Source organism: Trichechus manatus, unplaced genomic scaffold (assembly GCF_000243295.1).
Source record: "Trichechus manatus latirostris isolate Lorelei unplaced genomic scaffold, TriManLat1.0 scaffold00037, whole genome shotgun sequence".
Lineage (NCBI taxonomy): Eukaryota > Metazoa > Chordata > Mammalia > Sirenia > Trichechidae > Trichechus > Trichechus manatus.
The window spans coordinates 16,252,511-16,278,871 of NW_004443973.1; the positions used below are offsets into that span (position 1 = coordinate 16,252,511).

Consider the following 26,361-nt stretch of genomic DNA (forward strand, 5'->3'; position numbering starts at 1 on the left):
CTACTAACCAAAAGGTTGGCAGTTTGAATCCACCAGCCACTCCTTGGAAACCCTATGGGGCAGTTCTACTCTGTCCTATAGGGTCACTATGAGTCGGAATCAACTCGACTGCAATGGATTTGGTTTGGCCTTTGGTTTAAATGCTGTGGTTCTCTCTGTTTATGTTGTTGTTATGGTGTGCCATCCAGTTGATTCTGATACATCAGTGAGCAAAACAAAGAGAACCCTCTGTTCTTGTGGAGCTCACATTCTAGTGGGAGGAGATAAACCATATACAATAGCCTTAATAAATAAATAATCTATGTGGTTTGTTTCATTTGGATAAGAGCAATGGAAAAAAAATAGAATGGGTTAGGAGCAGAGATATGGTAAGGGGTTGCAATTTTAAATGTGTTGGTCAAGGTAGGTCTCATTGAGAAAGAGAATAGAATAAAGACTGAAAAAGTACAGGAGAATTAAATAGAATAAAAAAATGAAAGACCGCTTTTACCCTGCTACCCTTATGACTGTTAACTTCTTTCTCCCAAAAAACCAAAAACCCATTGCCATGACGTTGAATCCGACTCATAGCGACCCTGTAGGACAGAGTAGAACTCCACAGGGTTCCCAAGGCTGAATTTTTATGGAAGCAGGCTGCCACATCTTTCTCCTGTGGAGCAGCTGGTGGGTTTGAACTGCTGACCTTTTATTAGCAGCTGAGCACTTAGCCACCGTGCCACCAGAGCTCCTTACTTCTTTCCCCAAAGGTGGTCATTTGCAGTATTTTCTTCCAGAATTTTTCCTGCTCATTTACACACAAATATATACATAAAGAAATCTATTGTATCATTTTAAAAACATAACTGGTATTATAAGAACTATAAAAAAAAATTTGTATTTTGCCTTATGTCTTAGAAATCTTTCCACATTAGTTGCTATAGATCTGCCTCTTTATTTTTAACTGCTGTGTAGTATTGCATAGGATACTTGGAAATGGTTTATTTAACCATTTCCCTCTTATTGACCATTTAGGTTGCTATTACAAAACAGTATCCATTAACATTTTTGTGTAGGCATTTTGAGGGCACGTATGCAAGTAAAGTATAAGAACTTATGCAATTGCTTTGTAGAAGGACGTGCTGATTTTGAATTTTTATACGTGGTATCAGTAGCAAAAGCCTGCAACAGTGTCTTCAGTATCTGACAGTGTGCCTTATACCTTTAAATATCTTTGAGGAAGAAAATGCTTATCTGCAAAATGGCACATTTTAATTCCAGCAAGTTTATATTTTGTTATGTTTTTCAATAATGTGTGCCATTTAAATTGCAGTTTAGTTATTTACTTGACTATAAGCTGCTCAAAGACTGGGATAGAATTTTATTCATGTTTACTTTCCCTTTTCATCCAACAGACATTCTGTACGTTTGTTGACAACATGAATACCCATGTCTGGAAATCAAACATTAAACAAGTGCATGAATAGCCACATACTGCTCATGGGTAGGTCAGAAGTGGAGGGTGAAGATCAAAAGATGTTGTGTAATTGAGGTGAAGTTCAGAAAAAAATAGACTTAGTAGTTAGTAACGTGTTTAGACAGAGCAAGATGCTAAAATAAAGGAAGAATATTTTAGGAATGCTTAATTTTCAAAGGATAGTTTTGCTTTCTGGAAGTATAAAGCAGAATGTCCAGGTATTACAGCCTTAGTTGGAGGAGATTCAAAAAGCCAGTTTGGGATGTTTCTCATTTTGGGTAGATGTGCCTGCTCCTGGACCATATTTGTAGATCTTCCTAAACCCAAGAGAATTTCCAGTGGATGCTGTAAGATTATAGAATTATACCACTTTATCTTGAAATTTATATCCAAATACTTTGAAAAATTGGTCCTATGTTTTTAACCTGATTTTTTAGAAATAGCCTTGCAAAGTTTTAGTCACCCACTAGTAATTAATAATTTGTAACAAGTAAATGAAATAAGCATGAGTTATCTATTTATTATCTTCTTCTCTTGGATAGTGGAAGCCAGTTGTCTTAGTTTCTTAATGCTTCTGTAACAGAAATATCACAAGTGGGTGGGCTTTAAAGAACAGACATTTATTTTCTCACAGCTCTGGAGGCTGAAAGTCCAAATCAGGGTCTTGGCCATGTTGATTCCTTCCTTGTTGGTAGCCCCAGATGTTCCTTGTTTCCTTGGCTTGTAGACAGTCCTCACATGGCATCAGTCTTCCCCCGACGTGCGTATCTCTGTGTTTGATCTTCTCTTTTTAAAACTCAAAAGTGATTAGGTTTAGAACCCCATTCTACTCTGGAATGATCCAATTAACATAACAAAGAAAACCCTCTTTCCAAACAGGATTATATCCACAGTATGGAGGTTAGGATTTCAACACATATTTTGGGGAGACACAACTTAATGCATAGCATCAGTGGACACTAAAGAAGAATAATAATAATAGTAAAAATAAAGTTCATTAATTGAACAAATACTTAATCTGCGCTTGATTTATACATGGAAACATGTTGGAGACTGAGGAGTTAGATAAAAGCAAAGAAGAGAGTCTGCTCTGGCAGCTCTCCATCTTTGTTGAGAAGGGTGGTATTTCCAAGGAATAGGTTTCTTTAGGTAGTGCTTCCTGCGTTATATAACTATCATATGTAAAGCTTACAACTATTATCCCATTATTGATCTTCTTTTCACAAGTGTTTTATGACTTTTTATCAATTTTGCATTATATCTTAATTTTCCATAAAAAAGTGAAATTGGCTTTGATTTAAATTCACGAGGTTTTTGGTTTCATTTAACTGAAGAGCACATTTGCTAGGACTTCTGTTAAAGCAACATTCTTTTCATAGCAGCACCTCAGTTAGGTGTCATGAAAACCAGTGGTTCGCAACCCTGGCTACACATCAGAAAAACTGACAGCATTAAACATGCAGATATGTAGACCCAACCCTGAGAGAATTCTAATTTGGTAGTTTGGGGTGATGTCCCAACTCTAACTTTTAGAAAGTGTCTCTCCTGATTCTGATATGTGCCGAGGATTGAGAACCACTGCCTAGGAAAACCACACAAGATAGCTGTGAATTCAGAAGTCCAGACTGGAATTCAGGAAGACTGATTGCTCATAATTCCTGAAGGTTTGTTCTAAATAGCTACCTATCAGAAGTCTCCAGAGTAAACAAAACAAACAAACCAGAAAAATGTTTCAGAAATCCCTTGGAAAAGATGTCCTTATTTAAGCAAGTGTCATGAAGTCAGTGGAAGGTTTCTTGGCTGAAGCCCTGTGGTGCACAACAGATATATTGAAGAGTTTTGTTATAGAGACTCCAGGAGAGTTTAAGAAAATTTTTCTGTTTCCTAGCTCAGAGATTTTGTTCTCGGGAGAGAAGATACTTGGTATGGATTTAGGCTAAGTTAATTTTAATAAAGATTAAAATTAATTTTAATAGAGATTAGCAATGTGAAAGCTAAATTTATTGCTTATGTTATTCATTGCTATTACCTGATGAATTTCAAACCACCTTTAGCTTTTTTGGAGCTCTGGTGGCACAGTGGTTAAGAGCTCGACTGCTAACCAAAAGATCGGCAGTTCAAATCCACCAGCCGCTCCCTGGAAACGCTATAGTGCAGTTCTACTCTGTCCTATAAGGGTTACTATGAGTCGGAATCAACTTGATGACAATGGTTTTAGGTTTTGTTTTGTTTTTAGCTTTTTAAAAATTATTTCAGATGAAAGCTTGTTTTCCAAATGCCTGTCAATTCTCATGCATGTTTGTTTTATATCCGTGTGTAGATGGGGAGAAAAATTTGATTTCTCTGGCTAAATTGATTATGCTTAGCCTTAGTCATCATGATCAGCTTTAGCTTGATATTTTTATGATGCTATCTTCGAAAAGGTGTTGTTATGGCAGATGACTGGCCTTCTGACTAGTTGTGATGAAAGTTAGATTTGTGATCACAAATTTACTGTATTTTTCGAAATAAACTTTTTACTTTGGAACAATTTTAGATATACGGAAAAATTGCAAAGATAGTATAGAATTCCCATACACCCTGTCTCAGTCATCTAGTGCTGCTCTAACAGAAATACTACAAGTGGATGGTTTTAACAGAGAGAAATTTATTGTCTTCACAGTCCGGTAGGCTACAAGTCCAAATTCAGGGCATCAGCTCCAGGAAAAGGCTCCCTCTCTCTGTTGGCTCTGGAGAAAGGTCCTTGTGATGCCTCAGTCTTTACTTGGTCTGGGAGCATCTCAGCACAGGAACCTCAGGTCCAAAGGACACGCTCTGCTCCCAGCACTGCTTTCTTGGTGGTGTGAGGTTCCCCGATTGTCTTAGGCTGGGTTCTCTAGAGAAGCAAAACCAGTAAAGTGTATAAATATATATATAGAGAGAGATTATATCAAGGAAACAGCTCACGTGATTGTAGAGGCTAGAACGTCCCAAGTCCGTGGATCAGGGTAGAGGCCTCTCCCAAGTCACACAGCTGCAGAAGCGGGAAAGCCCAAGATCGGAAGGTCGGAGAGCAGGGCTCCCACTCACAGGCTGTGCAGATGGACAAATCCCAGGTTCGGCAGATAAGCTGACAGCTCGAGTCCCAAGAACGGGAGATGAGACGACAGGAAGCAGCCGCAGGATCCAGAGAGAGCAAAAAGCCAGAACGTCTGCTTATATACAGATGCAGGCCACACCCCCAAGGAGACTCCCTTTCATCTGATTGGCTACTCACAGTATATTCAGTCATGGGAGTGATTACATTAAAACATGGAGAATCATGGCCCAGCCAAATTGACACACAATCTTAACCATCACACACCCCTTACCCAGTTTTCCCCATTGTTAACTTCTTACATGATGCTGGTAGATCTGTCACAAGTAAGAAACCAACACCAGTGCATTACTCTCAACTAAACCCCAGAATATACCCGATTTCACTAGTTTTTCCAATAATGTCCTCTTTCTGTTCCCAAGATCCAATCCAGGATACCACATTGCATGTAGCTACTGTATTTTTAAAAATAGACAATTAAAAGATTAGGCGGAGCTCTATGGAAAATTAGAGAGTAGATGTTGCCTCTTTCTTTTCTCCATTCTGACACTTTTTCCTCTCTTTTACCCAGCTCCACTGCCTCTTCAAGGCCTATTTCCAGGGTGATGTCTAAAATTAATTTATTACTTTTTTTTCCTCCTCTTATCAAAACATCCAGTTTCTCAGGTGCCCTTCTTATAGCAACCTGTTCAGAAGGAAAAAAGAAATTTGATAAACATATCTATATTATATTGCTAATGAATGACAACTGCTTAATGTGTTAGCTTTCTTTTAAGTTTCTACATTTAAGAGTATACCCAAAAGGTCATGCCCTAATCTGATAGAATGGATCCATAATGGTGCAATTGTGGGCCCTGCAGCTGGTTTTCAAGGAAGATGTTTTGTACAGGGAACTTCCTTCTAAATCACTCCTGTGCAACTTTGCACATTTTCTGAGGAATCACTCATCTTGCTTATACACCTGTGAGAGCTAAAGGCTGGTCCCTTGAGTATATGCAGGCTTTACCTACACAGTAAGGTTGCAGGGTGTGCCCAGGGTTCCAGCCATCAGGCCACTTAACTAGCCCTCCATCCTGATGATGGCCCATGAGTAAAGGAGCAAGGCAGGATCTAAAGACCTCCCCAGTGGAGAACAGACGTTGTCACCTCCTAGTAAATTCCTCCAAGGTGTTTCAGATTACAGTGGTTCTTTGACCAAAGGTAGGATGTTTTGTAAATGCTGATGTGGCCTTTGGTTGTATCTCAGACCTAAATTAAGATTGTGGAGTCAGCTTGAAAGATTCTTTACAAGAGATCATTGGGTGTAGGCCCAGGCCCTCAGGCTGGATAATGAATACAGGTTATTTGTTCTTCAAACATAGTCATTTTTCCCAGCATATGATTATGAAAATTTTCAAACATTACAATGTTGAAAGACTTTTACAGTCAGCGCCAATATATACCTATCACCTAGATTCTGCCATTACTATACTTGCTTTATCACATACCTATCCACCTGTTCATCCATCACTTCATCTTAATTTTTTTTTTGATGAATTTCAAACTAAGTTACAGACATCAGTACACTTCCCCCTGTTACTTTGGTAGTAGTGTAATTATTTTTGAGAAATCAGACAGCAAGCATTTCATGCTCTTAAACTTCAGAAAACTATTACCAGAAGAATATCTAATGATTTCTGATTATTTTAAAATTGATGGTAAGTTTAGGAATAGGAGCTCCTTTTCATTCATTTTCATTGCTGTTTCTCTTTGAGGACTGTATCTTTCCATTTTTACTGTAGGACATAGTTCACAAAAGTAGTGCTTGAGGTGAAAATATTTTAGGTGTCACATTAGGGCCTGGTTCTCATCTTTGAGAGACAAATACAACCTATCACTCTGGTATTTCTGATGGGGAAATTTTTTTTTATATAATTTATTTTATTTTTGTTGTTTAGGATATACACAGCAGAGCATATACCAATTCAACAATTTCTAAATGTACAATTTTGTGACATTGATTACATTCTTCAAGTTGTACAACCATTCTCACCCTCCTTTTCCAAGTTGTTCCTCCTCCATTAACATAAACTCACTGCCCTCTAAGTTTCCTGTCTAATCTTTCGAGTTGCTGTTGTCAATTTGATTCTATATAGATAGATCTCAAAAAGAGCACAATGCTCAAGGCATTCTTTACTAGTTAAGCTAAATTACTGTTTGGTTTCAGAAGACTTCAGGGGATATTTTTGGTTTAAGTTTTAAAGATTATCTCAGGGCAATAGTTTCAGGGGTTCATCCAGCCTCCATGGCTCCAGAAAGTCTGGATTCCATGAGTGAAAATGTTTTTAAAAAATCCAGCTATTCTTACGTATTTTTTAAATTCAGTGAATATTTGTTCAAAGTAATGATTAAAGGGACAGGTTTTATACTAATCCTAAATTCTTTTCATTTGGAGGCTCTTAATTTAAATCAAATTATGTAACAAGAAAAAAAAGTTGTGCTAAGGTATCTCTGTTATCAAGTTTAAAATATCAAATAGTGCGTTCAGTGTTGTTCAGTGGTTCTCTAAAAGCATCTGAAGGATCATTTGGTGAACTTGTTAAAGATACATATTCCTCCCCAACTCCACGAAATTCTGAGTCACAGTCAGGCTGAGGCCTAGAAGTCTTCATTTTAACACGTGTCCTCAGTGATTCCAAGGCAGGTAGTCAGAGGATGACACTTTGTGTAATACTGCTTTAAGACCTTTTGGAAATTAATTGTCCCTGATAACTGTGACTTAATGTTAACTGCACTGATCTTACTGTTCCATTTTGGTTTCCTGAAGTGCTGTAATGGTGGTTCTCTTAACAGATCGCAATGAATGCCAGCAGTATACCCGAGCAAATACAGTCCCTTTCTGTGCAGGACTCTCAGGTATGTTTCTCTGCCAGTCATTCATATTTGAGATGCTCTGTAGACAGATATTTAGAAAAACCAGCATTTTAGAAAGATAGACAGTGTCAAGGTAGTGCATCCAAATCAGAGGCTTGTAAGCTCTCTTTTTTAATAGGTATGGAGTAAACGAGGGCTGTTACTATTGACTGTAATTTTTTCAGAATATCCAACCTTTACATGATAGGTTCAAAATCAAGAATTGATTGCTAGACTCCTTCTGAAATTGATGGCACTGTGTAAAATAAGAGAAGGAAAGAAGATGACTCACCATTCTATTACACTGTAGCCACGAAACATATGGTTCATTTATACTTTTCTTTTTCACCCCTGGTTGGATACTATAAGCTATTTTCATAATTATTTTATCATTGAATTTTATAAACAGTTTATCTCTACAGCTTGACTTGTAAAAATTATAGCCCAGTGACTGTGAAATGCCTTTATATTAAAAGTTATGTGACAGAAGACATGTGCCATGAGTTGTGTTAGGTGGCAGTGAAGGATTCTGAGCAGTCCGGGAGAAGGAATATGAACATAGAGCCAGAGTACAGGCTCCCAGTTCTGATTTTGCTGAATAATTAATAGGTAAACCCTTTGCTCTCAACTTGGTTAAACTATAAAGCACCACCCTTCTTTGGACATTTTTTTCCCCAAACCTGCATATTCCATTTCAACTCATTTCTATTCCACCTGATATGCATTTTATGAAACAGATAACATACTGTGAAGATGGTTAGAGTGATGGAATTTCATGGTAGCAGGAGGCATGTTGGAGGTCAGATACCTAGTTCCTGGCCCTTGTTTATAGCTGACAAAGCAGAGACCTACAGGGGTTAAGTTGCTTGCCCAAGGTCACACACCTGGTTAGAGGTTTTATGCCTTTACAGGCAACCCGGTAAAATGCCTTGAGATAAACTATAGGGACTGGTTGAATGATAAAAGGCAAATTGGGGATAATAATAAGTCAGAGACAAGGAGAGTAAAGGAAACAGCAAAAGGGATTAGGGTAGCTGGTACTGTATAACATTTATAGTTTATGATGCACTATAATATATAGTAATATATAAGTAGAGGGTCAGAGAAAAAGAAGAAGACCTCAATGAGATGGATTGACACAGTAGCTTCAACAGTGGGCTCAAGCATAGCAACAATTGTAAGAATGGCGCAGGACCGGGCAGTGTTTCGTTCTATTGTGCGTGGAGTTGCTATGAGTCAGAACTGACTCAATGGCACCTAACAACAACAACAGCATAATATATATTGTTTTGTTTCCCCAACAATCTGTTGAGGCAGGTATTATCTCCATTTTGCAAATCAGCAAATTGGTTCATTGAAATACTTGCCTGTGGTTGCATAGCTGGTCATTGGCAGAGCTAAATCTTGACCTGAAATTCCTTTCTTCCCTACTCCAACAAGAAGGTTGACTTGTCTCTGGGAATTGGTAGGGATAGGGCAAGGCCATGTAGTAGAGACACTCCTGGTTGATGTCTGTATTCAAGGGACTAAGCTCTAGTCTAGGAAAGATAAACGCTGGTCTGATCTACTGGGTTCCATGTTTCTCTGCATCATAAGGTTCAAGGTGCTCAACTTCTGTGTCTCACCAAGGCCCAGAGGGCAGTAGTCCATGGCTCAGGTTGCAAGGTGCCACTTTAGATGGCTGGCCCTTCTTCTTTGGACTTACTGCAGCGTATACCAGTTGTTTATAGTGCTCATCCTACGACTGAGATTTCTATATGAAACCTTCATACCCATAATTGTGATGCAAATCAGGTATGATTCCATCCTCACACAGAGCTGTTGTGAGGCCAAAATAAGACTGAATGTGCTAACATCTAGTTTTGAGATCACCAGAAAGAAAGGGCTGTATGAATCCAGGGATATTGTGATTTTATTCATTTGTTTTCTGACAAAATTATAACAGCATTTGTTGTTTTGTTTTTAAAGGGCCAACCCAATGCTAGCGAAGACTATAGAGAAGCTTCTTGTGTTGTGAACCTCGTTTTAAGATTAAGGTAAACAATATTGCTGTTTACTTTGCATCGTTTTTCCTATAGTACAATATTCTGATTGCCTTCATTAACTTTTCATAATGTTAACATGAAATAAAATTGTTAACTTATTTGATTCCCTCAAACAACCAGTGTATGCTGGATTCCCAGGACTAATTGCTCTCTTTGACGTAATTGTGTGCTGAAGAAGAATAAGAAGAAAAGCACCATATGAGTGTGTCTGCAGGCTCTATGTACCCTTCATTAAGTATTTTTCCCTCGCCTTTTCTTTCTTTCTCTCTCTCTTTTTTTTTCTTTTTTAAAATGTAAGATCACAGTAAGAGATTTTTAATGAGTTTCCTTCACACTTCAGCAGTCAGTCTCTGACAGAAATAAACCATGCTTGTAATACAAGTTGCCTGTTCAGAACATTTTTCAGTGGCAGGTTTGATCAGCCACTGTGGAGAAATGACAGACATGTTTTGAAAGAACCCTCAGTTTTCTAGGAAATGGATACAAATACGGTGTTTGACGTGGAATTTTTGTATCTACTGAGTGAAAGCACTTTCTGTTTCAAGAACTTTTTAATTTAAAGGCCTATCTTTTCATATATTCTTTACTAAGAATTTGGTATCTCAAGACAATAGAAAATGACTTAAATGTGATTGTAAGCAGCTAAATTTACTAGGTCAATCAGAATGCAATCACAATTTTGAAAATTCCTTAAAATAAGTTATACATATGTTCAGAGGCAGTGGTGATTCAGTGGTAGCATGCTCACCTTCCACGCCCGGGCTGAGGCCCAGGTTCAGTTCCTGGCCAATGAACCTCATGTGCAGCCACCACCCCTCTGTCACTGGAGGCTTCTGTATTGCTACGATGCTAAACAGGTTTCAGCAGAACTTCCAGCTAAGATGGACTGGAAAGAAAGGCCTGGAGATCTGAAAATCAGCCAGTGACAACCCTGTGGGTCACAGTGGTCCAGTCTGCAGCTGATCATGGGGATGGTGCTGGACTGGTCAGTGTTTCGTTGTGTTGTGTATGAGTTGACATGAGTCGGGCCAACTTGACGACAGCTAGCAGCAGCAACAACAACACGTATGTTCTCTTTCTGATAATTAAAAACAAAGTTCATGGCTAATGAACATTTTCAGAGCAGTGGCCATAAAAACCAGGATTCATCATCAAGGTTAGTTTCCAGCTCTCTGAGTTATCAAGTCTGTCAGGGTGGATTCTCTTCCCCATAGTCACCTCTTCTAATTGTCATTTACAGTCTATAGTACATTTTCACATGCTTATCAGGCAAATCTCACAATAACCTGTGGTGTAATTTAATTCAGAGTTGATTTCACAGTAAAGAAGTAAAATTATTACAAGACTATTCTCCTTAGGAGTCCTTGGGTGGTGCATATGGTTAATGTGCTTGCTGCTAAATGAAAGGTTAGAGGTTTGAGTCCACCCAGAGACACCTCAGAAGAAAGTCCTGGCAGTCTACTTCTGAAAAATCAGCCGCTGAAAACCTTACGGAGCAAAGCTCTATTCTAACACACACGGGGTTGTCATGAGTCAAAATAGACTCAGCGGCAACTATTTTTTTTTTTTTTTGTAAGTAATCTTGATTATTATTCATAATTAGTGAATTTAGCAATCTCCAAAAACTGAAACAGCTCATTCTCTTTTTGTTTGACTTTGGAACCAGTACTTATTTATTTATTTATTTTCACTTATTCAAATGTTCATTCAACCAATATTTATGAGGTCCACTCTGTGCCAGACCCTGTGTTTGTCATGACATGCAGGGATGAGCAAGACTGTGGAGGTTACAGCCTGGCCCACTGAGGATGTAGTCTTGGAAGTGACCTTTGGGATCCAGTAATTCAATATCCAAGGAGCCCTGGTGGCATAGTGGTTGAAACACTTGGCTGCTCACTGAAAGGTTGGTGGTTTGGACGCTCCATGAAAGAAAGATGTGGCTATCTGCTTCCATAAAGGTTTTCAGCCTTGAAAATCCTATGGGGCACTTCTGCTCTGTCCTATAGGCTCACTGTGAATCAGAATCAACTCAATGCAAAGGGTTTAATCCAGTATCCTACTTTACATATGCAAAATCTTTTCTTAATGTCCCTGTTGAATACTTACTTCGGTTTACTTTTCTCCCACTGCCACCCCTTATGATATAGAGGAATACTGGAGGACTTCTGGTGGCACAGTGGTTAAGAGCTGCGGCTGCTGACAAGGGTCGGCAGTTTGAGTCCACCAGCTGCTCCTGGGAAATCCTATGGGGCAGTTCTTCTCTGCCTTACATGGTCGCTATGAGTTGAAATCGACTTGATGACAATGGGTTTTGTTTTTGTTTTTGTTTTTTTTTTTAAAGTAAAAAGAAAGTTTTATTTGGCATATATTCAACAGGACAAAAATGGGAAGCGGACAAGCATGCTGCCAGAGCTAGAATGTCTGCCCGAATCCAAAGAATATCACAGAATAGGCAAGAATGGGACAACGGACATGCATGCTGCCACAGCCGTGTCTGCCCAAGTCCCTGGTTTTATTTTTTATGATACTGGGAACTTTAACTGTTGGTTCTTTCTCCTTCTGAAGATTCAACCGACCTTCCTGTTCTGGGCTTCTGTAGGCTCTAATTGTGCCCCTTAGAGCAAATATTAGACTCTCTAGATAAAGATCTCCTGGGGAGCATGTTAAAAAGCGTATTTCTGAGCCTTAGCTCTTTGTTTCAGTCTAGACACTAGAACAACATAGAACAAATGTACGCCCTCATTTTTCTGTATGTTTTCAAGTCTTGTTCTTCTCTTTTCCTAGGTAAAAGATTTCAAGTACCTTTAGTCTTTGTACTTATAATATGTATGTTTCCATATCAGCCCTTCCAGTCCTGGATATTCACTTTTATTAACATTTAGTCTGCATCTACTTTTGTTATCTTCTTCCTCACAGGTCTAGGCTGTTGTTTCCCAAAGTTTGTGGCTTAGATCTCTAGCCCTACAAGATAGTAGATTTGTCCTGAAATAGTAGACATGTCATGAAGAAAATGTTTCATGTTTAAATGCATTAAGAAACAGTGCATTCTATATCCCTGCCTGTAGACACACACACTCTTCGGAAATCACAATGAACATTAACATAGTAAAGGTTCTAAGAAGTTCTGCAGGAAAGGAATTTGTTTAACTTTATTTACTCTAAAACCTATTTGACCTCAGAACTCTTTGCTTGGAATTATTTTCCTGCTTAACATTGTCTCTTTTAAATGTAGCACACCCTTATTAAAATACGGGACTCCAGATGTGGTCTAAACTAATTGGAGAGTACAGGAGTGATATCATGTGGTTTTTGCAGTTCACCCTCTATTTTTCTCCTAATTTAGCACAAGGTTTTATTGCCTTTTGAAATATTTATGTGCCTTGGTGACGAGTTTGGCATGACCCAACAGTCAAAGAAAACCTCTGATTTTGTTTGTTCCATTTGAAGTGCTGCCGAGTCTAATTCTGAACTGCAGCTCAGGTTTTAAAATTCTTTGTATGAGTTAACATTTATCACTATAATAATTAACCTGTTAGTTTTGACTCATGGCTTGCCTGCCATTCATTTCAATCACGTTTGTCAATGTGTCATATTAGTTAGAATGTTTAGATATACGTCCCTTGCCAATCTGATAAACTTGTTTTTTACATCTTTATCTGAAACATCGATTAACTTGTACAACAGTTTTGGGGAGGACAGAGTCTTCTGGCATCTGTTAGAAACCACTTTCTGAATGGCTTTCAATAACTAACTAGTATTCTTTGTTATACTTGCTCAAAAAGAAACAAATCCAGTTGACTCTTTCGTCTTTCAGTGGATATTTAACTATTTGGAAGCATATCATAAAGGGATCTAATACTGTATTTTAATGCAAATAATGTGCACCTATTACATTTGTTTGCCAACTGCGCCCTTCCCTTGTGAGGGATTTTCCTAAGCGCTGCTATGCCAGTTTTTTTTTTTAACATGTTGCTGTTAAAGAATTAGCATAGCATGCTTATGAAAACACCTCGGGGCGGGGGGCAGGAGCGTGGTGGCAAACAAATACAGAAGGCGCACGTTATTTTCATAAAATACTATAAATGTGTTTCTGACATTAAGACATACTACATCAATGATATTTTTCTGAATCTAACCGCTTAGAATCCCTTTCAAAAAATGGCAATGAATTTTAGTATGATTTACTTTCAGTAAACACATGTTGATGCCTAATTGTTGGTATCCTTTTTTATCCCCCCTAAATGTTTACAAGGCATTTGTTTAAACTAGTTTTTTTCAAATTTGGAAACTCATGAATCTATCAGAATGTATCGTTGGACCCCCCAGGGGGGTTCTTGTACTTAAGTTTGTGAAATAGCCTTTTAAAGTTAAAAGTTAAATGCTATTACATTTTTTTGATCACTTTGTGCTAATGTAAATGCAAACAGTATTCATTCTATAAACATTAAGCACCTACTATGTGCATGACACTCTTCTATGTGCTGTGATGCAGCAGTGGAAAAAAGAAAAGACAAATTACTTGCCCTCAAGGAGCTTACATTCTAGAGACGGGGAGATGAACAATTAAAATATTCAAATGATACACCAAAAAAAAAAAAAAAAAAGAAACCAGTACCGTCGAGTCAATTCCAACTCATAGCGACCCCGTAAGACAGAGTAGAACTGCCCCATAGGGTTTCCAAGGAGCGGCTGGTGGATTTGAACTGCCGACCTTTTAGTTAGCAGCTGTAGCCCTTTACCACTGAGCTACCAGGGCTCCGATACACACACACGCACGCACGCACGCACACACACGCATATATGTATGGTATATAGTTACATGACAACACACATATATATGGTATATGTAAAGTTCTCTGAAGCAAAAGCTATGTCAGGAGGATAGAGAATATAGGAGGATGTTAGTCTATGTTAGGGAAGGCATATTTATTTTCTGTTGCTGTGTAGAAGCTACCACAAACTTAATGACTTTAAAGCAACACCCATTTATTATCTCATAGTTTCCGCAAGTGTAGCTGGATTCTGTGCTCAGTGTCTCATGAGGCTGAAATTAAAGTATTAGCTGAGCTGCATTCTCATCTGGAGCTCTGGGTCCTTTTTCACGCTCATTTGGGTTGTTGACAGAATTCAGTTCCTTGCAGTTGTAAGACAGAGTCCGTTAGCTACTGGAGGCCACTCCTCTTGACAGGCAGTTCTCAGTATGGCAGTTTGCTTCTTCAAGGGCATCAGGAAAGTGTTTTCCCCACCTTCCCCAGGGCTTAGTCCCTCCTTTAAAAGGGCTTTCACCTAATTAAGCCAGGCCCACCTAGAATAATTTCTCTTTTGATTAACTCACAGTCAACTGATTTTAGACCCTAAGGACATGTGTAAAATCCCTTCACCTTTGTCATGTAGCATAACCTAATCACTGGAGTGATGTCCATGATTCTACAGGTCCTGCCCCACTCAAGGGGAGAGGATTATGCAGGACATGGACACCCGTGCTCAGGAATCTTGGGGGCCATCTTAGAATTCTGCCTACCACAGAAGCCTGTCTAAATAAGGTGATATTTGAGCAAACCCCTGAAGGAAGTGAGGAATCAAGCCATGAGGCTGTTTGGAGGAAGAGAGTCCCAGATAGAACAGCAATTGCAGATGTTCTGAGAAGGAAGCATGTTATAAAAACAGCCAGGGAGCCAGTGCGGCTAGAGTGGTAGGAGATGAAGTCAGAGTTAGCAGAACTCAAATCATGTAGGGTCTTGTGGTGAACACTTTAGATTTCACTGTTACTGGGTGGAAAACCACTGGGACTTTGAGTAGAAGAGGGATATATCTGAGTTAAATTTGAAAAGTATCACTGATTTCTTTATGGAGAATAGAGCATATAGAGAAAGTGGAAGGCGACTACAGTGACACAGTGAGCAATGATGTGGCTTGGACCAGAGTGGGCAGTAGTAGAGGTGGCAGGCAGCTATTGGATTCTGGGTAGGAGAGAGAGAACTCAGAATTATTCAAGGTTTTGGCATAAAAATTATGGATAAATAGAATTGCCACCTTACTGAGATGGGGAGGGGAGTTTGAATCACATATTGGGGTGGAATCAAGAATTCAATTTTGAGCATGTCAAGTTTGAGGTGTCTGTTAGACATCTACATGGAGATGTGCAATAGGCATTCATTTGGATACATGAGTCTAGAATTCAAAGGTGACGTCTGGGCTGGAGATATGAATTTGAGAACTGTTGGCTGATAGGATATTTAAAGCTATGAGATGAGATCACCTAGGGAGTGAGTGATGGTAGAGAAGGTAAGTGGTCTGGTCCACCTTCACAGAAGGTGGAAGGATGAGGGGCAATCAGCAGAGACTGAGAAGGAGAGGCTGGTGAGGAAGAAGGAGAACCTAGAGAGTGATGGTCCTGTAAACCAAATGGAGAAAGTGTTTCAAGAAAGGACTAAAAAGTCACATCAGATGTTCTTAATAGACCAAGTACACTGAGAACTAAGAATCCACCATTGTATTTGGCAACATGGAGCTTGATCTTGGCAAGAAATGTTTTAGCAGCATGATGGGGACAAAAGCCTGATTGAACTGGGTTCAAGACAGAGTGGCAGAAGAGAACATGGGAGTAAAAGTGTAAATGACTTGTTAGTATAGACAGCTCTTTCTGGAAATTTTCTATGTAGGGGAGCAGGAAAATGGGGCAATAGCTCAATGAGTATATGGGCTGAAAGTAGGTTTTTTTTAAAGCATGTTTATAAACTAATGCGGAGCCCTGATGGCACAGTGGTAAAGAGTTTGGCTGCCAACCAAAAGGTCAGCAGTTCGAACCCACTAGCTGCTCCATGGTAGAAAGATGTGGAAGCTTGATTCTGTAAAGATTTATAGCCTTGGAAACTGTATGGAGCACTTCTACTCTGTCCTACAGGGTCGCTGTAAGTCGGAATCAACTTGACAGCAATGGGATAGATTAATGGGAATGATCCAGTGGAGAAGGAAAAATTGAATGAGAAGAGGGGACAATTGCAAGACTGATGTTCTTAACTGAGTGAGTAGGGATGACATCCAGGCATTCATGTGGATGTCAGCCTTCGACAGGAGAATGAACAGGTCATCTACTGGACAGTGCAGCCATTGTAAAGGGAGGACAGACAGAAGAGGCAGGTTGAGGTGCAAGTAGATTGGTCACTTTGGGGGCAAGAGTGTGAAAGTTCTCTTCTTCTATAGTTTCTGTTTTCTCAGTAAAACATGGAGCGTCATCAGTTGAGAGTGAGGAAGGAAAAGAAAGTGTTAAAGTTTGAGAAGAGAAAGGAATAATTATCTAACAGAGTGGGAGAGTAAATTTACTTGGGAAATGTGGTAAGATTAACAGACTGCACTAGGGATCACTTGAGGTTGGTGACTGTGAATTCAAAGGTGGACCAGACAGCATGATCCCTGAAAAGGACACTATCCTGATGTCCTAGAATAAGTATGTGTGTGTGTGAGAGAGAGAGATTATAATTGAAATGGAAATGCAACATTTAAAAACATTCTGAGGTTTCTCTGAACACACTCACACCCTCAGGTTTAGGAACACTGTTTATGCTATAAATGAATGTGGTTATAGACTCCCCATTGAGATGATCTCTCTTGTGCAGGTGGCAGTTTTCTGCTCCCTTCTCTCCCCAATGACATCGTCTTGTATGTCTGATTTCCTTCTCATAGAACTCAAAGCAACAGGTTCTTCGGGTATCAAAAACCAGCCATCCCGTGTTGCTCCCTGACATAAAATTCCTATTCCCCATTTGAAATTTATCCTGGATCATACCATCTCTGGGCCCAAACAAGCTATCTCCTATACCAGCCTGTGTGATGGGGAGCTGGAGGTTGCTTCTTGCCCTCTTTTTTAAAAAAATCCATGCCCTCTTTTTTGCCCTTTTCCTCCATTTCCATCTCCATGTCAAGATACTGATATGTGTGTGTATGTGTGTATGTATATGTGTAAGCTTATGTGATATATGTGTATATGTGCCCGAGAGAGATATATGTATATATCCATCATCAGTCTGTCTTTGTGAATCACTGATCTAGACGATGTGTGGCTTTCGAGCGTTGGGAAACGGTATACTTGCCTTTCTTGTCTATTTTCTGAGGCTATTTGGGCATGACGTTTATGTGTATTGTGCTCCACAGGTCAGTGGGTAGGAGACTTCAGTTCAAGCCAGCCTTTCATCACTCCTTAACTAATGCTGTGTGGGTGGCTGCCCACCCTACCTCTTGGAAAGGTCACTCTGATTTTTTTCTTGACTAGCATTTTGTAAACCTACCTGCTAGGAACATGGTTCCCTCCTCACTCCCCCCACAAGATGCCAGGTAAACCTCTCCTTCATTCTGTAAGTAGGAATTTGGGGAAAATTTTACTTTTCAAAATGTCACATTCTACAAGAAAAGACAATATACTGTAGCTAGAAGTAGTGTATTTTTCCATTACTAATTTCTGCTGATCATAGGCAAAAGACTAAGGAAGCAAAAGGCTAATGGCTTCATTGAAAAAATATATCTTTGCTTTAATTTGCTTTTAAAATGGACCTGGTATACGTACGGTAAGGTTGGAGAAAAGAAAGGTTTAGACCTTCAGTCTCAATGTTACGTGCTGGACATAGTTAATGCTTTTCTATTTTATGTACTTTTCTGCAAATGTTCACTTGTTCGTTGTGTGTATGGTAATGTCATCTGTGTTATCAAAAAATTGAGTATCATAAAGTCAGGTACAAGATAAGGAAATCCTCTTACACATCTCAGGAGAAAAATACCAAGTGGGCCACCTCGTAATTTATATACTGTCAGTAGATGGTAATACAATTTCTGGTTTGAGTCAAACATTGCACAAAGATTTTGCCATTGGTACATTTTTCATAAAATAAAATAGTCATGTATTTGACATAAAACATGTGTTTCTTAGAACCTGGCTCAGTGACTTGGAAAATGATAAATTTATCGGTTAAAGTGTTAACTCCTTTGTGTTGGATGCTGTCAGCTCAGCCCTGTGGATTGCATTTACAGTTCTGGTGAAGGCAACCATGACAGGTGTCATACAGAGATGCTCTGGTATGGTACACTCCATCTCCTAGCTCATAATGAATTTACCTTGTTATTAAGTTGTTGTTGTTAGGTGCCATGGAGTTGGTTCCAACTCATAGCAACCCCATGTACAACGGAACGAAACACTGCCCGGTCGTACGCCATCCTCACAATCGTTGTTATACTTGAGCCCATTGTTGCAGCCACCGTGTCAGTCCATCTCGTTCAAGGTCTTCCTCTTTTTCACTTACCCTCTACTTTACCCAACATGATTACCTTCTCCAGGAACTGATCCCTCCTGATGACATGTCTAATGTATGTGAGACGTAGGCTTGCCATTTTTGCTTCTAAGGAGCATTCTGGTTGTACTTCTCTCAAGACAGTTTTGTTCGTTCTTTTGGTAGTCCATGGTATATTCAGTATTCTTCGCCAGCACCACAATTCAAAGGCGCCAATTCTTCTTTGGTCTTCCTTATTATTATTGTTATCATTATCATTAGGCCATATCCCATATCAACACAGTGGCTTTCCTGCTTGTAGGGAGAAATAATCTCTAGGATAGGATATTTAGTGTAACAAAAATACTTTAGCAAGAAAATAATTACCTAATTTGACTTACTATTTTAGGTTCTCTTTTAAAAGATGAACTTAGCCATTGGTAGGGAATGATGTTGTTGTTGTTGTTAGTTGCTAACTCATGGTGACCATAAGTGTTACAAAGTGGAACTAACTGCTCCATAGGGTATCCTTGACTGTAATCTTAATGCTACCAGATTGTCAGGCCTTTTCTTCTGCAGAACCACTGGGTGGGTTTGAACTGCAATCCTTTAGGTTAGTAGTTGAGCACAAATCATTTGTGCTACCTAGAGACCTTTAGTAAAGAATAGTGTTATATGCCATCGAGTTGATTCCGGCTCATAGCGACCCTATGTGACAGAGTATAACTGCCCCATAGGGTTTCCTACGATTAGATCACCAGGTCTTTTCTCCAACCTTTCGATTCTCAGCAGAGCTCTTAACCGTTGTGCCACCAGAGCCCCTCAAAGAATAATAAATTTAGTAAATTCTCGTTTTATAAAGAAAGCTAAAGCTGTTAGAAGTAATATTACTCACTGTTTTAGCATTAGCATACCTGAATTCTAATTCCATCATATCATTATTCTTGAGGAATGAAAATACTTAAATGATTCTCTAGCTTGTAAATTAGTGTTAATTGCATAATTCCACTAGTCAAGTGGCTGGGAAGCTTGATTAATTTTTCCTCCAAAAGGTTAAATAGTGTAGGCATAGGGTTCAGTTATAGTGGTGCTTTTTAGTGTATTTTCTTTTTCCTTTCCCCCACCCCCTCAACAAACTACTTATTTACTGCTTTCTTTGTGCAAGGCTTTGTTAAAAATCCAAAGATGAGTAAGACAGGATTTTTGCACTCAAAGAGCTTACCGTGTAGGCGGAGAGATGAGACCCCCACACAAATGACTCTAATACAAGGTAGAAAGTGATAAATGCACTAAGAGGAGAGATAAAAAGAAGAGTTATGGGCAGTGAAAGGAAGCTGAGAGTCCTTTTGTCTGGGTGTTATCTTTTGTTAACTTGTTCCCATAGTAACCAGTGTTTATTTTTTTCCACATCCAAATTCTGAGGAGAGTAATGGTTAGGATGAATACAAGGGCTGTGTCAGGCTCTGGTCTTTGGTAGGGGGCTTATCAGTCCCAAATTATTTCTGACAAGCCCACATTTGTTTTTCAGTAGAGCAGTATGTATTGTTATTTAGGCTCCAAATTATTAGAAATATATGTCCTTAATATGAAAAGTAAGAGCCCTGGTGGCACAGTGATTAAGCAATTGGCTGTTAACTGAAAGGTTGTCATTTCAAACCCACCAGCTGCTCCACTGGAGAAATATGTGGCAGTCTGCAGTCTATAAAGATTTACAGCCTTGGAAACCCTATGGGGCAGTTCTCATCTGTCCTATAGGGTCATTAGGAGTTGGAATCGACTCGATGTCAATCAGTTTGGTTTTGTTTAATATGAAAATTTATTTAGCATTTTATTTAATTTTTGAATGTTCTCTTTGGGTTGTTTTCTTTTCTCTGAAAATTGGAGTAATTGTTGCACATTTTGGCTTTATTGACAATGGTGTTCTTTAAAAAGATTACATGCCTACTATGTGCCAGGCACTATGATAAGAACTTTCATTGCTTTGTCTTGTTTAATCTACATAAAACAACTTTAACATCAGTACTGCTGTTATTGACATTTCATAGATGAGGGGACTAAGGTTTAAAGTGGTTATGATGCTTGTCCAACACTATACAGCTCATAAGAAGCAGAAGCAGGTCTTGAACCCGGGTATCTCTTAACACCCAGGTTAGTACTCTCAGCCACTTAACCCTGTGGCCATGCTCGATTTCAGTTCCATTTTGAATGCAACAAGAAATGAGTATATTTTTAGAGTTGTTACATTTACCTGTCTTTTCGTTAGCATTTCACATAAAAATTCTTTTAACTGTGTCTCATCATTAAATATTGTGACAGAAATACGAAGACAATATTTTTCTTGGAGTAGATGCTAAAGATGATGATGCTAATAGCAACCAGCATTTGCAGAGTGTTTTACAATTTTAAAAGTACTGTCACATCACTTGCCTGATTTAATTCTTCCTTTAGTCTTACATTTACTGCTGACAGGTGAAAAGAAAGATCAGAGACGCTAAGTAGCTTTCCTACAGTCACAGAGCTAATAAGCCTAGGCTGGAGTCGGGGTCTTCTGATGCTAAATCCGGTGTTATGGATGGCATGGTATAGGGAGGTAGTTTAGATATAGGTGGTATAGGTTTTGGCCTTTTACGTATATAAAGTTCTTCTGCTGGAAAACATGCTAAAGGAAGGAAGATTTATATTCAGAAAAAAGTTGGTAACATAAGGGAAGCAAAATAGAAGAATAAAAGACTTCATTGTGAGAGAATGTCATTTTTTTCTGGCAGTGGAGCAAGAAAACATTGAGTACAAATACTTTCAGCAATAAAGAATGTACATAAAGGGCTTTAAAAATGTTTGTTACTTCTTTGTTTTCATGTGATATATGGTCATCTTATATTAAAGAAAATCTAAGTAAATTAAAAGAAAAAAAATCCATAAACTCATGACCCAGAACTAAATCATTATTAGCATCTTGATATATATTCTAGCCTTTTTTCTATGCACACATGTCAATGCATACTTTAAATTTTAAAATATTTATTATAGAAAACTTTATTTCAGGTAACGCGTAGTGTCATAATCTGCTTTGTTTATTTAGTAATATGTATTGGATATCTTTTCATATCAATTAATATAAATCTACACAATCCTTTTTAATGGCTTCCTTATTATTTTTTATTAAATGTGCCAAAACTAACTTTACTTAAAAATATTTGATATTTAGGGAGCTCTCAGGTTTTCAGTATTGTAGCATATAAAAGATTATATGTGCAGAGATGATGTTTGAAAACTCTGTCAGCAGAAAAATCACTTTCAGCATTGAATTTTGACCTTAGTGAAAATGCTCTTAGACTTTGAGAAACCTGGAAATATATGAGTAAACCCAGTATCAAAGTGTGTGGAGGTTATTTAGGGGCTGGCTATGGCTCTTAGGGTCTGTGGGAGACAGCACCATCCAGTAGCAGCAGACACTGCTGCCTCACTCTGTATTAGGCCAAGTGAGGGTTTCAACTAAGACGCTGTGCAGAGAAGCCACAAAAATGAATGATTTCTGAGTGTAATCAGCACACCAGCAATAGAACACAAAGATAGGGCTCCATTTTGAAGCCATTCTTTTGGATTTCTCTTTCTAATTCATGTTCTTTCAGGAATCCACCCTTGGTTGCTTGCTGTGAGCACCTTGGGGTTAGAGAAAGTGATGTGTGAGACATGACCTTTTGAGGAGATGAGAAATTGCCTTTATTCTTGTGCAGCCATATGATACCCAGCATGCAGTTGTTCTTGTTGTTGTTAGGTGCTGTCGAGTCCATTTTCAGCTCCTAGCGACTCCTCATGATAGAGTAGAACTGTCCCATAGTGTTTTCAAGGCTGTTGTAATCTTTACAGAAGCAGATCACCAGGTCTTTCTCCTGCGGAGCCACTGGGTGGGTTCCAATCACCAACCTTCGTGTTAGCAGCTGAATGCTTAACTGCTTCTCCACTGGGGCTTCGAACCTAAATGAATGTGAGTAGCGTGAGTCCTAACTGAATGATTCTCAACTTAGGGCTTGTTCTGCCACAAACTTTTCATATCAAGACACCTCACAAGATTTTTGTGGGTTTTTTTTTTTTTTTTTTTTTGGTGGCTTTTTGTTTTTGATGTTGTAGTGCCACTGTGTACAAAAAATACTTCTTTACTAGATTTCCTCTACAATAATCCCCATTCAAGTCAATATTTTAGATATAATCCCTAGAATTTTGTTCTTTTCAATAGTCTACCTTTAAAGCGTAAGTGAACTCCGTGCTGTGAGACCTGCCTGGGTGATTTCAGTGCAGAGATATGAAAGAAGTCATGCCGCATGAGGGCCCTTGCACAAACATTCTGTGCCTTTCATGTATACCCAGCTTGTATTCCTTCCCCCCCAGGATTGTCACCAGTATCTGTTAGCTGTACCTGCTGGTCTCAGCAAGAAGTCTTAATGTTTGAGTTTTAGAGTGTCAGTGAGTGTCTTAGGCTGGGTTCTCTAGAGAAGCAAAATCAGTAAAGTGTGTAAGTATATATAGAGAGAGTTTTATATCAAAGTAACATCCCATGCGATTGTAGAGGCTGGAACGCCCCAAGTCCCTGGATTAGGATAGAGGCTTCTCCCAATTCATGTAGCTGCAGGGGCTGGTGAACCCAAGATCAGCAGGTCGGAAAGCAGGGCTCTTGCTCACAGGCTGTGAATATCAACGAATCCCAAGATTGGCAGGTAAGACCACAAGGCTTCTCCTGATTCATGTAGCTGCAGGGGCTGATGAACTCAAGATAGGCAGGTCGGAGAGCAGGGCTTTGCTCACAGGCCGTGAGGATCGATGAATCCCAAGATCAGCAGATAAGCTGATAGCTCAAGTCCCAAGAACCAGAGGTCAGACAAACAGGAGGCAGCCACAGGTTCCAGAGCAAGTAAAAAGCCAGAACGTCTGCTTATATTCAGATGCAGGCGACACCACCAAGGAAACTCCCTTTCAACTGATTGGCTACTCACAGCAGATTCTATCATGGAAGTGAGCATAAATAAACACTGAGAATCATAGCCTAGCCAAGCTGACACACAGTCTTAACCATCACAGTCAGTTATGTTCCTTCTCCCATACCGTTGTCTGGTGGTAGGTTGCCAAGCAAAAAAAGCCTTCTGTAATCTCCCCCTTTCCCAACAAAGGGCATGGTGTAGCTCACGATTCGTAGGCAGCTTAAAGGTGAAAGCCTGCCTCTGTGGAGCTCCCCTGTGACAGAGCTCTGACAAAGAATGGTCTCAGGGGAGCTCTCATCGGACCTCAGAGAAGTGGGTAAATTGTGCAATGTCACATGACCAGTCAGTGTCCATGCCAGGAATCAAACCCTGATATCCACCTTAAGAATGGGATGGAGGAATAGCCTCCAGAGGAGCTCTCATCCGACCTCAGAGAAGTGGAGTACATGACCAGTCAGTGTCCATGCCAGGAATCAAACCTGGGTATCCACCGTAAGAATGGGGTGGAGGAGTAGCCGCCAGAGGAGCTCTCGTCTGACCTCAGAAAGTGGGGTAAATTGTGCAATGTCACGTGACCAGTCAGTGTCCATGCCAGGAATCAAACTCTGGTATCCACCTTAAGAATGGGATGGAGGAGTAGGCTTCTTGATCTCCTCTTGTCACTGCTCCACAACCCTCTGGCCAGCAGCCTGTCTTGCATGCTGCATGGACCATTTGGTCGTATTTCTGGGACCCTCACATCTTCCCTGAACTCTTGCTTCTTATTCACAAGCCTTTTAATGTCATCGCACAGCTAGACGTGAGGATTGTATATTTAAAAAATCAGGTACCTCAAAAAGCTCTGGTGGCATTCAATTTAATGTTAATTCCCTGGTAACTTGGCTGGTAATAGCCTGAAAGTTTAACAAACACCTTAGTATTTTAAGTTACCCCTTCTGTAGCTGTTCAGGGCCTGGCTCCATGTCCTTTTTTATATTCCACCTTTCCTAGCTACTGATGAGGTAACCTGCGGCTCTTAGCATTCTAAAAATTCTCCTCTCCAGTTTTATCAGGGAAGGTTGTCTCTCAGGAATTGTCCTCTTGATCAGAGCTGAATAATTCTGGGGACTGTTTGCAAAGTTAGTTCTTGGTTATCATACCCTGGAGATCATGAGTGGAGAGATTGTGAAGTCTTGGAAGAGTAACAAGCACATTTCAGTTTGGGGGCTTTCTTTGCACTACCTTTTCTTTCCCTGTTGAAATTGGACTTCCTGGAACATAGCTTCAGCTTTATTTTGCAATCCCTAGAGTGCCAGAAAACTTTTGTTCCCCTTGGTAAAATTCATACACTTGTTAACTGGTAGTATTGTGGGAAATCTCTGCTGCCTAGTGAATTTCACTGGTTGGTCTTTGTTTTCATTTTCTATTGCTGTTATAACAACCTAATACAAATTAGTGGCTTAAAACAGCACAGATTTATTATCTTACTGTTCTATAGCTCAGATATCTAACATGGGTCTCACTGAGCTAAAATCAAGGCTACGTTCCTTTCTTCAGACTTTAGGGGAGAATCTGTTTCCTTACCTTTTCCAGCTTCTAGCAGCCACCCACGTCCCTTATCTCATGGCCCCCTGACTCTATCTGCAAAGCCAGTAACTTACCATCTCTCTGATCCTGGTTCCTTAGTTGCACGTCTTTCTCGGACCACAGTCAAGAAAGTTCTCTGCTTTTAAGGACCCATGTGATCAGATTGGGCCAACCGGAAAATCCAGAATCATCTCCCATCTCAAAATCTTAAAGTTAATCATGTTTGTTTGCTTTCTCTGTTTCACTCTCATAGACCCTGAGTCTTTTATAGTGCTTGCTTTATACTTTTCTCTTTGACTGTATATCAACAGACTGTTCAGAGAGAGTATGGGCAAGGACCTAATGGTATACAAAGTACCCAATGACCACTGGTTATCAAGGCTCTCACTAGTTCTTCCTTTTGCAAATGGTGATGAAAACCATCTTTTTTTTTTATATATTTGTTTTTTGTTTGTTTTACTTTAGGTGAAGGTTTACAGAACAAATAGTTTTCTCATTAAACAGTCAGTACACATATTGTTTTATGACATTGATTAACAACCCCATGACATGTCAACACTCTCCCTTCACGACCTTAGAGGACCTTTTGTTTTTTTTGGTGAAAATATACATAGCCAAAGATACACCATTTCAAAAATTTCTACATATACAATTCAGTGACATCGATTTCGTTCTTCCAGTTGTGCTGCTATTCTCACTATCCTTTTCCAGATTATTCCATCACCATTGTCTTCAATTCACTGTCCCCTAGGCTTCCCATCAAACCGTTTGAGTTGCTGTTGTCAATTTGATCTCACATAGATAATTTTTTTTTTTTTTTTGTAGCTTAGATGAAGGTTTACAGAACAGATAGTTTCTCATTAAACAGTACGCATGTTGCCCTATGACAATGGTTAACAACCCCACAACATATCAACACTGTCCTTACTCAACCTTGGGTTCCCTATCACCAGCTTTCCTGTCCCCTCCTGCCTTCTAGTCCTTGTCCCTGGACTGCAGTGTCTCATAAGTCCCGTTTTGTTTTATGGGACTGGCCAGTCCCCGACTGAATGGTGAACCTCGGGAGTGACTTCACCACTGAGCTAAAAGGGTGTCCAGG

At 39.4% G+C, this 26,361-nt stretch overlaps 1 protein-coding gene across 1 annotated transcript in view; it reads left to right on the forward strand.

Annotated features, from left to right (window-relative positions):
• STK39 (serine/threonine kinase 39) overlaps window positions 1–26,361 on the forward strand; it is a 304,453-nt gene that overhangs the window by 187,594 nt on the left and 90,498 nt on the right. The window contains exons 13-14 of the mRNA XM_023730495.1: window positions 7,362–7,424; window positions 9,390–9,457. Coding sequence (XP_023586263.1) covers window positions 7,362–7,424; window positions 9,390–9,457 — 131 coding nt within the window. The remainder of the gene's footprint in view (window positions 1–7,361; window positions 7,425–9,389; window positions 9,458–26,361) is intronic.